This window comes from Oreochromis niloticus, linkage group LG22, assembly GCF_001858045.2.
Source record: "Oreochromis niloticus isolate F11D_XX linkage group LG22, O_niloticus_UMD_NMBU, whole genome shotgun sequence".
Taxonomy (NCBI): domain Eukaryota; kingdom Metazoa; phylum Chordata; class Actinopteri; order Cichliformes; family Cichlidae; genus Oreochromis; species Oreochromis niloticus.
In genome coordinates, this window is record NC_031985.2 from 33879754 (window position 1) to 33894532 (window position 14779).

General features: G+C 39.4%; 1 protein-coding gene across 7 annotated transcripts in view; it reads right to left on the reverse strand.

Annotated features, from left to right (window-relative positions):
* Positions 1-3533: 3533 nt before the first annotated feature.
* LOC100696522 (receptor-type tyrosine-protein phosphatase U) overlaps positions 3534-14779 on the reverse strand; it is a 264936-nt gene continuing 253690 nt past the window's right edge. For 4 of the 7 annotated variants that reach the window (XM_025902285.1, XM_025902283.1, XM_025902284.1 and 1 more), the window contains 4 exons: positions 12633-12758; positions 6970-7127; positions 5619-5760; positions 3534-4617 (listed from right to left, as the gene is read on the reverse strand). In XM_025902285.1, the coding sequence (XP_025758070.1) occupies positions 4555-4617; positions 5619-5760; positions 6970-7127; positions 12633-12758 (489 nt within the window). In that variant the 3' untranslated portion in view covers positions 3534-4554. The remainder of the gene's footprint in view (positions 4618-5618; positions 5761-6969; positions 7128-12632; positions 12759-14779) is intronic. The other 3 variants (XM_005450700.4, XM_005450698.4, XM_005450702.4) reach the window with 2 other exon arrangements.

A 14779-nucleotide genomic window follows, 5' to 3' on the forward strand; every position in this document is an offset into this window, starting at 1 on the left:
TACTGGATGAGGAGAGGTAGTTGTGTAGTAGTAGTTGGAGTCAGGGAGGATTTGCGACAGAAGAATAACAGCAAGAATGGCAAGGTTTACAAGATGCAAGTCTTGACCATAGACCTGTTAACAAAAAGACAGGAGGTGGAGGTAGCAGAGTTGAAGAGTGAACATGATTAGAAATGAGCATGTTAGTGGGATAGCTCAGATTGAGTGGTTGGGGGACAAAGATAAAGATGGTTAGACATGTCCCGAGGAGGGATGGTGGTTATAGTAAACACATTATGTTGAAGGTGGAGCTACCAGGCAGGAGGAAAAGAGCAAAACCACAGAGACGATTCATGGATGTAATGAAAGATTCCATGCAGAGGGCTGGTGTAATAGAGGAGGACGTCAGTGTTAGGGTGAGATAAAGACAGATGATCCACTGTGATGACCCCAAAGAAGAAGAAGAATTGATGTCATAAGAACTCGTGTTTACAATTCTGAAGTCGAGTTACAAAATAAGGTTATCTTTAATGGTATGTAAACATTTCCCTGCATAGTGCTTTACTGTGCAGGGCATGGAACTGTGACAGTTGTGGCTTTATCAGAACTGAGGTCTATGTGCAGGTCAGTGTGTGCAGAATTACTCATATGAGTCTCGTGTGCCCAGGTCACACGACCTCTGACAGCACCAGCCTCTCTGGGAGCTTATTGTTCCACAGAGAGCTGAGGATGAAGATGCACGTCCTATGCACTGTGAGCCACTGGGATAAAGCAGGTTCATTATTGACTCGCCCTCGGCCATCGCTTCACATCTTCCCTCCCCCTCTGAGGATGGGGGAACAGTCTCATCAGTTTTGTCCTGCACTGCCACAGGCTACCCTGACTGATGTAATGCCTTCTTACTAAATGACATATTTGCCATTAAGTGCGACCTTCATAGACATTCTGTTATCCTCACCTGACATAATCAATGATTACCACACTGAATAAGATATTTTAAAACACACACACACACAAACACACACACACACCAGCGTTTTAGCATTGGCAAACCTAGCATCTTGAAGTTTGTTGCACAGACCTTTTTTCTAATTTATAGACAGCACTTTGGGTCCATGTCCTTGTCTAATCTAATTTAATATACTGTAATGTAATGTTGTGTCCGGCATAAGATGAATCCATTTTATGGATTTGGAGATAAAGAAAACTCAGATGCAGTCTCCCAGTAGAAAGCAGAGCACATGCATACATCTCCAGTCACCCTCTCTCTCTGTGATCAATCTGCCAAAAAACTAAAAACAATATTAATTCATTCATGTGGCTTCACATCGCATGGCTTTAACCTTAACAGGAAGCCAGCAGGGGGGATGAGATGGATCTTTTGTGTTTGTGTTTGCACAGCTTGCCTTCTGCAGAGTCGTGATGCCAGGGTGTGCTACCCTCCAAACAGCCCCTCCTGCCGGCTCATTTGGCTCTTGGGAAACAAAATACCATTTGATTACAGAAATGTAAAAGCTATGGACCTAACACAGCGTGAGATAAGGAAAAAAGCCAGCCCTACAAATCCTGATGAACTCGTCCAAAGATGAGATGTAAGCCACTGCCATCAGATCAGTCATGGAAACCAGCCCGGCATTATTTGTTATTGGCTTAGAGCATGCAACAACGGCTCAATGTGTCTGCACTTTAATGTGGATATAAATAACTTATGAATGAGAATCTGAACAATCAGAAGGCTTGTGTGAGCCTGTTGTCATCGCTGTTAGTATGAGGGTGTGATGATGAAAAAAGCAAAAGAAAAGAAGAAATACTAAACTATGTTATTAATGTGGCTAGCTTTAGTCATTACTGCAGGTAATTCAAGTTTAAAGATTAGTCCACTCATAACAAGCTGATAATCTGCCTGAGAACAGTTCCCTGTAACTATATATGTAAAAAAAAGCCCCAAGATGACTCAAAACCTCAAGAAAAGCAGTTCCAGATAGCTACAGAGCCTCCTTTTTAATTTCAATCAGTCATCTAGAAAAGTCTGAGTTCCACCACTTGAACACAGCCTTTCAGTGTGAAACAATGGCTCCTATAGTAATTACAGTAAACACTGCTGCAACAATGAGTCTCGCACTGTTCTCTGAATCAGATCAGCTTTAAAAAGAAAAAAAGGCAATAGCAGTGGAGGTAAATGAGGAAAAAAAACCCCACACACATTTCCAGGTTTGTGAACTGTAATCTGACATAAACAGATGCTTTGAGGAGCATGTCATCCCCATCCTTTTGTGTGCTGCACACAATGGCAACTGTGTTTTTCATCCAACATGCATTATGCAGCTTTTCATTATTTTAAAATGCAGGAAAAGCAGATAGATTCCTTTGAAAACACAAGAAGCAAATGCAATTGAACAAGGAAGACAAAAAGGACAGGCCACCCAGACAGCCCAGTGTGACCTCTGACCTGTGTTCACATTCTTTGACTGTTTCTGGAGTTCATGCACCTGCTGTGTTAGAAATCCTGTCAGTGTCCTTTCTCTTCTGTCAAGGCGCAGTGGGAGTACAGTATATTGATAAAAAAATGGAGCTTGGAGGGTAGTAGAGGGTCAAACAGTGAATCAGTGGAGCTTATTATCCACTCATTAAAAAAAAGGAGAAAAAAAAAGAAAAAAACACTAGATGTGACATCACATGTGGAGCGCCACATGCAGATTAAGTGTGCTGGGCCCTCGATCAATGGATCATCAGGACTCTCCAATTAAAGAGGTGGTTTAATACTAGAGGGTCTGTTTGGTGGTAGTGATAAAAAAAAAAGTCCATTAAAGTTGCTAATTAAATGATAAGCGTAAATTAAAACATGGGTCAAGAGAGTGAACTGTCTGGTGCTTTTTTTTTTTTAGCACCAATATCTCTTGGATGTATGAGGCGGGGCTAGTGAGGGATTTTTCTCCCGGTGCTGGTGGTTGGGGGAGGCGACAATCTGCAAATGCAAAAGTGTTTAAAAAATGCCTTTTTGGAGTTCAGTGTCTGCCACACATGCATGTAGGACTCTGTGGGGGAGGGGAACTGGGGCATGAAATGGGAAGGCGGGTGTGTAAAAATGTGTTAAAGCTCAAGTTTTCTTCTTTGCAGTAAAAAAATCTGCATTATTATTAATTCAAGATGTAAAAATAAAGGAATATGGTGATACAATATTAATGAGAAATTCCAAAATAGCCTCCAGTCCTGGACACATTAACAGCCACTGGGTTCTGTACACAGCCACATATGCAAAGGACACCCCCCATTTTAATTCTGTTTGCAGGTGTTTTATGCGTCTTTATAGTCATGTTGTTGTCAGTTTGCATCTTATTGTGGTTGTTTATAGTCTGTGGCTTCTGTAGTTTTTTGTGTTTCTTTGTAGTCACGATGTTATCACTTTGCATCTGCAGAGCATGGATGTGTCCAGTTTATGGGTGTAGCTTACACATTCGGTAACATATCCGTGATGCTAACATGTGAATCTGTTTTTTCGTTCTGGAAGTGTAGGTCATAGAGGATGCCAAGATTCAACCCGAGTTGTTGTTGTAATAAAAACCTCTTCAAAAAGTGTGGCTATGCGGCAACAGCATATTTTATTTCTTTTCCTGTTTTATACACTATTTAGAAAAGAAAACACACTGAATAAATACAAATTTAGAAAGCAACAGATTTTCACTGTATTCTCACAGCAACACATGGTTACTTTTATGGAGCTCTCAGGACTAGCAGAGGGATTCGTTTTTGCAGAACCCACCCTAAAGCAGACTTGGGCCACACACTGCAATGGAACACTTAAGACTGGGCATGCAGATGTTGAACCCTACCCCTTTTACAGACACAGAGAGAATGGATTGGCACACTGAGAGACGTTAAGAACATCTAAAAACACCCGAGGGAAGGGAAAGAAATATCTATATACACAAAAAATAAATAAGGAGAAATTAGGTCCAAGACAACTTCACTGTACAGATATGTCCATTGGATGTGACCGACCCCTTTCCAACTCAGCCTCACTTAACCCTTTAACCATCAGCCCCACCCACGATAAATTCAAATATAATATAGTACAACATGGGATGTTCACCAACAGCAGATTGCACCATTTACAATGTTACAAACAAACACAAAATATCATCCAGTGCCTGGCCTATCAGTGTTCAGCGTTCATAGTAAGGCAGGATACAGCAGAGATCTTTGTATCCAGTCAGTGAGTTGTACAACAGGTAGTCCGGCTTGCGTTGACAGTGGTTTTATAAAATAAACTCCACTCCTGTAGTGTTCCACATTTTGGCAGATGTAGAGTGGCCAAAAAACAAAAAACAAAAAAAAAAAGAGTACGGGTTGGATCAGAGCGCAGAGAAAAAGCCAAAAAGAGTGTCAGTAGTATATTACAAATTTTCCAGGGAACTTTCTCTATCAGCCTTTATGGCCGATGTTTCATCCAGGCGTTGCAAACGAAAAAAACAGAGCTGCTTACACGGACTAAGGAGGCAGGAGCAAAGATCCAAGATGCAGAGTCCAGGATCTGGACCGTCTACTTGAGGATTGACGAGATGAAAGGGATAGATGCTATCTGACTTCCAGACAGTCCAGGTACTCCTGGGCCAGGTCATAGCAGAACCGGTACTGTTCCTGGAAACAAAACAGAGACTTATTTTTTCATATCATGATTATTAAATATTCTTATGTAATTAAAGTGGTTACATCCAGACTATTTTCTTGTACTGAATGAGATAAACAGTGGCCATGTCAAACATACAGGAATGTGATAACTCGATAACGTGTTATATCTTATCATATTTCTCTGTATGTTTGAGTCAAACATACTGTTTGAAAAGTTATTTTACAAACAAACAAGCTGGAACAATCTGGGAATGTATGCATTTCCAATCAACTCAGACTATGTTCAACTTGAGATAAGCACGTGCATGAGTAGACAAAGTAATTCATCATCAATGACACTATGATTTACCACAGTAACATGTAAATAAAGATCAGACTCGCCAATATAATCCAGTGGATTATATTATATGTCGGTGCTGAGCGTGATATTCGTCATGAAAAACAGGAGAGATTTTAATCAGTTTGGCCCACTCTGTCATTATTAAAGAGAAAATAAAATTTTGATATAAAATATACATTTTTTATACTGTTTTTAGTTATCATTTACCCAACTTGAATTTTGATTTGAAAGCTATAATCCAATAGGAACAAAATGCAGGCAACAGAAACGGAAGATAAAAATCAGGAGAAACAGATCAGACAAAGTTTATTTATAGATCTGTGGTTTTAGTTACCAGAGTGGACCTGCCACAAAGACGTTTTTAAATTAAACGTATTTATGTTTTTTCTTTATAATTCTTCAGTAGAAATCTAATGTACTGATGGTGATGTAGTAACCTAATTTTTTTTCCTTCTTTTCGAATACGAAATGTCATTATTTCTTCCCTAACTGGTTGAAAATGTTTTTAGCCCCAACCCCCCACCCATGCCTATCAGCAGGTTTTCTTTATAGAGTCTGTTACCCCGGTAACAGAGAGAGTTTAAGTGAAACTCATGTCAGGGTTAACAAAATCAGAGTCATTAGCTAAACCTTCCTAGAATAGTCCCAAAGTCTCCTCCTTGTTGCTTACCATTGTCTCCACCATGTTTGGCTTAGAGTTGCGCAGCGTTTTGGCAGCAAAGAACACATCCACCATGCTGTGGTGTCGAATCATTTCCAGGATCATGGTGCAAGCACAGAAAGTACCGCTTCGGCCGCCGCCATTCCTACTCCAGAAGGAATGAACAAAGACACACACAGAAAATAGAAGCATAAAGACATGAGTGACCTAATAAAGATGTGGTAGAGCAGCTCACACAGCCTCTCAGAGGGGGAGCTACAGAGTGAAATGTCACAGTTTGACTGACCGCAGATCAAGCATGCTGCCAGAAAAAGGCCAGCCGGCAGTCATGCAAGATGAATATCTGAGTAAAGTTCTCATTAAAATACAGGAGCTGGGATTTAATCAGATATTAAATGTCTTACACATAGCCTGATCTCCAGAGAACAAAGGCCCTGACATGAGGGATAGGGGACAGTAATTATCCGGTGCTGATGCCATATTTATTGGATAATATTTCTTCAGCAAAACTGAAATTTAACTGTTAAGAAAAGAACTTTCTGTAACCATTTAAAGAAAAAGTAGCAAGGTGAACAATGTGAATGTAAGCTGTCATTACTTGCAGTACGGACTACTTGAGGTCAAACATTCAGAAATTCAGCCTTCAACAGAGCCTGAAAGAGACTGAGAACCTCAGCCTTTTAGACATGAAAACTTAGACCTGCTGTACTCATAATGCTAATGCTTGAATTCAGTAAAGATTTTAAAAGTACATAGACAAATAAATGAAGTAAAAATTCCTTTTGCATGATGCAAATTACATGCACAGCACTGTGAAAAAGTATTCACCCTCTCCCTAATTTATTTAATTTCATTTCTTTGCATTTTTTCTAATAAAACAAATGTAATATTAGATAAATTTTAAATTATTTCATTAATTAAAGGAAAAAAAAAATTCAAATCTATCTGGCCCTATGTGAAAAAAAGAATTACTTCCCGTTTCTGACAATGAGTCTTTCAGATTGCAAGTGATCCAGGTCCTGAAGCAGGTACTCACATGGTGCCTTTATTTAGCACTTTTCTAGTCATTGTACATATATTCAAGCACACTGTGTACTCTACATCCATGGCCAATTTAAAATGAGTTAACCTAACATGTGTATCTTTGGATTGTGGGAGGAAGCTACAGCACCTGCATGGTGAACATACAAACTTCACACAGCAGGCGTTTTAACCAGGAACTGTGGTGCTGTGATGCAACCTTCACTATCTTTCTACCCAGTGCTGGTACAAAGCAAACAACCCCAAGTGGTTATTGTAGCAATGACAGCTAAATTAAAGAAACAGAATGGATGGTGCAGGTGTATGTAAGCAGACTCACAAGCAATGAACAACGGTGCGTCCTTCCCCACACTCCCTCTGCCAGTTGTGAACCTGAGCCAAAAGGCTCAGGAAGGCTTTCTTGGAGTCGGGCACATCACGGTACGGAGACCAACGCAGGAACTGGAAATGACGCACAACAAGCTGGCCTTCCTGAAGCTGCACAGGAGAGAAGCAGAAAAAGGAAAAAGCTTCATCATGCATGCTTCACACACCACAAATCCATTCAGAAACATATGTGATTATCAGCCAGAGGCGATTCTGTCAGCATTCAGACCTGTTCTGCTTCTGTACTTTTCTATTAGGACGTTGTTAAAAACACATCAAACTCAGTTATCAACAAAAATGTAAACATAGTTTAGAAGCCATCAGATTTCATATCTTCAAAGCATTCCTACCAAGCAGAAATAACCAAATCTTTTGAATTTAAAGTGACAGTTTTCTACATTTGCACCTAAATAAAATATGCAAAAGTTTTTTATACTTTTAGCTAACTGTTGCTGATTTAAAACATTCTGGGACATGGAGAGCAGCATTATCCATCTTCACGTAGTCATGTTTACATGTTTACAGATACTTGATGACTTTAAATCTAATAGCTATCCTCTCAGCTGTAGTTTTACCTTCAGCAATTCCTGGTAAAAGGAATTTTAGCTGCTAAATAGTTCACTAACGTCATTAGCTGTAAACCAGGTGCATCAGAGCAGAGAGTGAAATGAAAACACAACAGTTTCGGCTCTTAAAAAACAGAGAAAGATGGAACAATCTCCTTTAGAGATTGGTTTTAATTATCTCTGAGGCTGTAAGTAAAATCACACACGGTCGCTTGATCCATTAATATAAAAATATTGATTGGTGCAGCTTTAAAAGCATATTTCATTAGCGTATTTGATGGCTACTTGAAAGTTTGACCTCACCAAAGCCCAGGCTATAAAATTGTCCGAAAATACAGTTTCAACTTTCAGGGTCCAAGGTGTGTTTAACTGAAATTGTACACAATCATTTTTAAAAAATTAAAGAAAATGTAGAGTATACTAAAACATTGCTTTATAGTGTCTTTAGTGAAGAAGGACTCCAAAAGGTACCTTTAATTTTAAGGAATACAAGAAGTAACAATGCCTCTGTTGTGAGGTAGAAGCGCATCACAGATAAGATAACGTTTGGTAACACGTAGGACCTGTGCTATCTACTGGACAATAGAATACCTTCTTAGGACAGAGTTTAATGGTGTCTTGCTCTGGTGTTTCTGTCTTCTCCAGATCCTGTGAAGAGGACATGTGGGCAAAGTTTCTGACATGATGTCAAGATAATTGAGGGGAAGAGTGGGATACTGAAGTAACAGGGGAGGTTAACACTACTGTTAGGTGAAGACAAGAGGCACATCTGCTTCTGAAAGCACCTACAGAATATTGTTGAGGATCTACTGAGGTCAAAGGATAGGAGGTGCAACTGCCGCTACAGCTCATGCTAAGCTACTCAGACAAGACCCAGACGTGAGCAAAGACAAAGACTCACTACTGGTAACACAAATATTTCAGTCATACTCAAATGTTGGATATGGTCAAAACGAAAAAAACAACTTTTTTAAAGTAATATTTGATTGTTAAAATCACTTTTAGTATTGTATAATTGCTCAAATAAAACAATAACTGCTTATTAAATAGGTCTTGGGACTACATGCGGCTATGTTATCATGTTGTTCATACAGTTGCTTTTTGAAAGTAGGGTTATTACCCTGCAAATTACTCCGACCGCTGAGAAGAATAAAATCAAGCTGGGACCTAGGTCACCGTTCAGAACTATTATACGCATGTCAGGCTTCATTTATCCTCTTGAAAATAAATGAATTGATTGGGTGCCAGGAACTACAGCTGAAAAAAAGTTGTCTGCTGAGGTAGGGCTTGATCAAGTGTTTTTGTCCATATTCAATGTTAAAGTAAAAACATGTCATTTGATAAGAAAATTAGATGTTTAAACAGCAATTTTAGAAATTAAGTCTGTCAAACTGACATATCAAGGCAACCGAGAGACATGCAGGGTTTACACTTGGATCTTAATGTTTCGTATTCTTTACAGGAAAGAAAACGGAGGGAAAGCAATTAAACCTGTTCATTAAGTCAAGTCAGAGAAAATAGTTTGGACACTGGGGAGAAGTTAAATAGTTTGGAATTGTAGAAACCAGCAGTGTCTCTCCATTCTGTTGCTGCCTCCTCATGGTAATTCATGACATACAAAATAACAGAAACACAGTTGAAATCTCAAACCCAAAAACCTTTAGAGATTTATGTAAGGCCTGGCTGATGTCACTCAGTTGTGTGCACGTAGAAATACAGGGCTTCCAATAAAGGTGGGCTGCCTCAGTGGAAATTCTAAGAAGTCTTTTTCAAGCCCTTAGATAATAAAATGCACCTCACCTGCCACTCTGTTATTTTCTTTGTTTAAAGTGGAGGAGGAACATTCATTCATTTTTTAATAGGGATTTAATTAAACATGCAATGATCTAATGATCAACACATATACCTAATCTAACCTAATATATCTATAAGTGTTGATTCTATAATGTAGTGACTGAAGAAAACCACTGGCATTTAGACTGGTTCCCTACAAGCCTTACTTTCATTGTGGACTTTTAGGAGGACGGTTGCTGTTTTGCAATATCTGGTATATATCTGTAGCTTTTCCCTGTGTTTCTCTGTTACCTCCACCTGCATCTCATTCTCACTCTGTTTGTCACTCCCATTGTATATATACTCTAGTCCTGTGTTCCACTTTGTCAACTCATCTGTTGTATATTCCTTACTCAGGGCCCTATTCCATGAAGCAGGTTAAACTAACAGCTTCAAGCTTGGTGACCCGAAATGAGGAGAATTTGAATTTTGTGTTTCTGAAAGAGAGTTAAACTTAGTGGACTACATGCTCTGAACCCTGTACTAGTGATTTCAACATGTCCAGGGTATGTTTCTTTATCTGGATTCACTTAACATAACATTGGTGTTTAGGATAAGTGGTCATACAAAGCTGGTTACCAGCTCACTAAGTTAACCCAGCGTTCCCCCTGTGCATAGCTTAGCTAGCCCAGACTGTGTGAATGACATCACTCTAAAAGCTCTACAGCTGTGGAAAACCTACCACAAAGCCTCCACAACAGTTGTCCATATCCACACTCATGACTTAAAATATCATCAGTCAGAGATCTTTAAAAAAGACTCGTGGGCCTACTATGGCCACTTGAAAGCAGCGTATCATCTGTTTGCTGACACCCCCCTATTAGTGTTGTGAAGTTCAGCTTTCTGTGTAAGTTTCACATCTGGCTTAAGGGCTTCTGCAGGAATAAAGACATCCCCTTTGTAGACAACTTCACATCATTCCTCAACCTACGTGAACCTTTTAAAGCAAAATGATCTTCACCCAAATGACGGGGATTCAAGTATTTTGACCACAAATATTGATCTAAGCCTTCACTCGTGACTTCTACAGCATGATGGTGGAAAGATCCTGCTAACCCCTGCTCCATGACAGGTACAGTTATTTTCTTACCATTAATATTAGATAGATTTTCACCAGATAAATTGCACATGCGCTGTTCTACCACTACAACACCAAGTTTTTAGGTCTCAAGGTCAGCCACTTCAATTTCACCAATTCCTGTGATTATAAGGTACAGATATAAAAACCCACATTGACCATATTTGTACAGCCAGGTTTAATAATCTTACTGTACTATGTAAGTGTCAGCCACTGAAGCTTGTCTCTCCTGCAGTTATTGGTTTTTATAACAATAGATATTTTAATTAATAAATCATTTGTTTATAATGGGTTTATGACCTGCAGTATCTGTTTCAGTTGGTTTAAACCAGGGCACTGCTGGTTTTATGGAATTTTAGTCACCCAACTACAAATTCTTGAATTCTTGATTCTGAGACTGTCAGGCAAACTAATGCTCTTGTAAACTAAAAGCATTCGTTTACAAGGATAATTTAAACTGTATTTAATTTTACTCATGATTCATTTCACACTTTCCGAGTCACTGCTTTTCAAAATTCAGTGTGAATATCCACTTTGCCGTATTGTTATCTACCAATCTCTTAAATCTGGTAATATTTCTGAATGAATTCTCTAATCTGCTTTCATCTTATGCTGTTAATTTTGAGAAAAACATTTTGTTAGGTGTGATTAATTTACACATTGATGATCCCTCAAACTGCACTGTCTCAATATTTCAAAGTCATTTAACTTAGCACATCAGTTAAATGACTTATAAGCACATAATGATGGCTGTACACTGGATCTGGTCTTTACTCTCATCATATCAATGAACTCCCTGAATGTGTCTGAACCAGTGTCTGATCACAAATGTATAATTTCTGACACTTTTACAGTCAGTCTTGTCTTCCCAGAACATTTTGCTAGATTCATTAACAATAATATGCACAATCCAAGGTTCTTGTTCAACACAATAACACATCTCTGCTATATTTTCTGTCTACGAAAAAAAAATTCTAAACGTTTTTGTTGCCAAGATTAACTGTAGCAAGTCACAGTTTAATTCTGTGTTCTTGCAACCTGCCCAACAGTTTCACCTACTTCTGTTTTTCAGGTTTTATCTGATTTTCACAACAGATCTCATTGATATAGTCACACACATGCACACTTCTTCCTGCCCAACTGACATTATCCCTCCTAAATTCATTAAAGAGGTTTTACCTGTCATCTCCGCTTGACTTCTCTCTATTATAAACAATTCCCTTTTATCTGGCTGCAATCCAGACTACTTTAACCCTGCCAGTATCTCCCCTCTGCTTAAAAAAAACCCCTTCATAGACCCCACTGACTTACAGATTTACAGGCCCATTTCCAAACTGCCATGTTTTTCAAAAAACACTTTTTGTGAAAGTTGAGGCTCATCAGCTTCTTTAGCTGGTTCAGGAAAACAACATTCATTCCACTGATAGCACTGAAACAGCATTACTGAAAATGAATCATATTCTTATCTGCACCTCTCATACAAGGTATCTGTGGTATCCGAGGTAACATAACTCAGATATAAAATTAGCTTACACACAATTTTAATATATAGCGTGCACAATTACAATGTACCTGACCACTTTTAAGATCAAATACTAAAGCATATAAAACAATAAAATTGTTTCAAAAGAGTCCAGTATACACTGGTATGCTGGACTCTTGTCATCAGTAATGGCTCTCGACACAAAGGTGGTTGTAAGAGATTCTTGAAAGCTTCAACATGGTCCTCCCAATAGTGCATGTAATGCAAGTCCTAACATCGACTTATAGAACGTGGCTCCCATCGTCGTGCATTACTGTGTCATGTTTGCTCATGTACAGCAGGAACAATACTAGAACTCCTATAATTGTTAGAAGAGCAGAAATGTGCAACTCAAACTAAATATTAATATACTGACTTTATAGCAGTTTCCCAGGTAAGAAGCTGAAATTGCTCTAAAATGTTAAGATTCTTTTTTTCCCAAGCTGAGTTGCAAAACTGTTGCAAGCACAGTTTGCTGTTTCCACGTTATTGATTTTTTTTAGCAAGACTTATTTTTCTTAGTATAATCTGTCTCCTGATTCACCATACTCATTCAAATATCACTGAGTAGGCCTGGACATCACTGTGATTTCTTTTGTTATGGTGGTTCCACCTACCCGAGTTATATTCTGAACCCGGAAGAGACGGATTATAACATCATCGTCAGCTGTCCTAGACAGAAGCTCCACGGTCATGGGTCCAAATTGCTGCAGGCCAGGTTCAGGCCAGTACTGCAGACAAGGCTGAGATGAGAGAGGAGGGAAGAAGAGAAGGGAGCAGGTCATTACCCCACAGTTGCTTGAGGCAGTGCAAATAATTATGTCAGCACCCAGTGATGGTGAAGCCAGTAACAAGACACCTGAGTATTGACAGGAGAGACAATTAGCCTAAATGACAATGATTATCTACAAATGGCAACTGTGAATTAAATGAGCAAAAAAACAAACCACTCGTCACCAGGAACAATCCTTCACATAAGCAGCGGTCACCTAGCTTGAATTATTCATGAGTCCCAATCATTACCATTAGTACATTATAAATTAATGGAGTAAGAGACCTTGGCTGTGCCCAGGAGAGATAAACAGGAAGTTAGCTGAGAGGTTGGACGCTCACAAAAGACAAGGTCTCCTATCACTGCCACTTCAAAAGCGCATCCCCTGGCCAAGTGGGAGTGTGGGAGTGTGTGTGTGTGTGTGTGGGGGGGGGGGGGGGGGGGCACAGGGGAGCAAGCGCTGACATATAGACGTATTCTGCAGTGACTTTGGGGTTGAGCAGATCCTTAGAGTAGGAAGTGATAACGGCATTTCACACTGACAGAAGGGTATTAACCGGTGACATTGGGCAGGAGGGGCGATAAATATTTATACATCCAGACAGGAGACAGGCAGCTCCAAGTTAAGAGGACAAATTGAGTGAGTGTGTGTTGGAGGGTCAAACTGTTAATCCACTGGTAGTGAGACAAGGAGGAAGACGAAGAAGAAGAAGAGAGTGACAGAGAAAAAAGGACAGGTTGCAGCTGACAGGCATAGTGGAAATGGTGAGGAGGAATAAGACATGACACGGTGATAGAGGAGCGATAGCGAGACAGCAGAACAAACCCACGCTTGAGCAAACATGGGCCCAAATGATAAGAACGTGTTAATGCAGTGACGGCCTGTGTAAATGAATTGGATGGCCTGAACAGAGGATTGAAGCTTTGTGTAGAGAACAAGTTATAGGCCAGGCGTGAGATGACCTCTCCAAACTGTGTGTGACTCACATTCATATCTTATTTTAAAGGAAAAGAGGACAAGAATTACATGTTGACGCTGCTAGTGTCCATGCGCTATATTAAAAAGAAAGCCTTGTAAACACTAATCTTTGTTTTACTAAGATTTTTAAATACAGGCTTCCCATTGGTGATTACAAGTAGTGCTGGAGTCTGTTTTCTGAAAACATTTTCCTTTTATTTATTAGCTGACAATACAAGGAGTGCCAGCATGGCAAATGACACATACTCTATTTCTGTGATTTCAGTTTTAGCAGTGCTCATTTTTAAACAGTAAAAAAAAATCATTATATTTGTATATCGATATAAGCAATCATCGAGTTTTAGTTTGTGAAGTCATTTCCAAATGGAATTAATAGAGCTGATTGCAGCATTGCTGTTTATTGTATTTATCTGAATACTACTTGTCACGGCGAATGGGATGAGCCGTGTGAGGAATTAAATGAGGATCCAAGTGCAGGCACTGAGATGCAAAGGTGGTTTATTGTAGAACAGAGCACAAGGTGGAAATCGCAACACGGAACAAAACTAAACTATACTGAGATAAACTAAACTACAGAATAGCAAACCTCAACATGAAGGTAGGTAGACAAAGGTACATGATGGCTGACAGCAGGGAAAACACACAGTAGATACGCAGACAGACCAGCAACTAGTGCACGAGTAGACACGACTTAAATAACAGCTTGTCTTATATTGCATTGGGGGAACCTGCTCGTAAGACTGGAAACCTTTTGAAGAACTTTGATCAATTCATCCACTTTCTTATCTAATTCAGGGTCACAGGGGGGGAGCCTATCCTTGTTGTCATATGGTGAACTTGCTTTCCCTAATATAGGCACAGCACAGAGCAGAAAATTCTGGCATACTACTTCAAAGGCCACCCTAAAAGTTTCTAAACCCCACAAGCACTAATTTCTTTGTAGGGTAAAACGATCTCTTCAAAAGCTCCCAGCGGAAAGAAACTGGATGTGCTGCTGCAATCTTCAGGACACC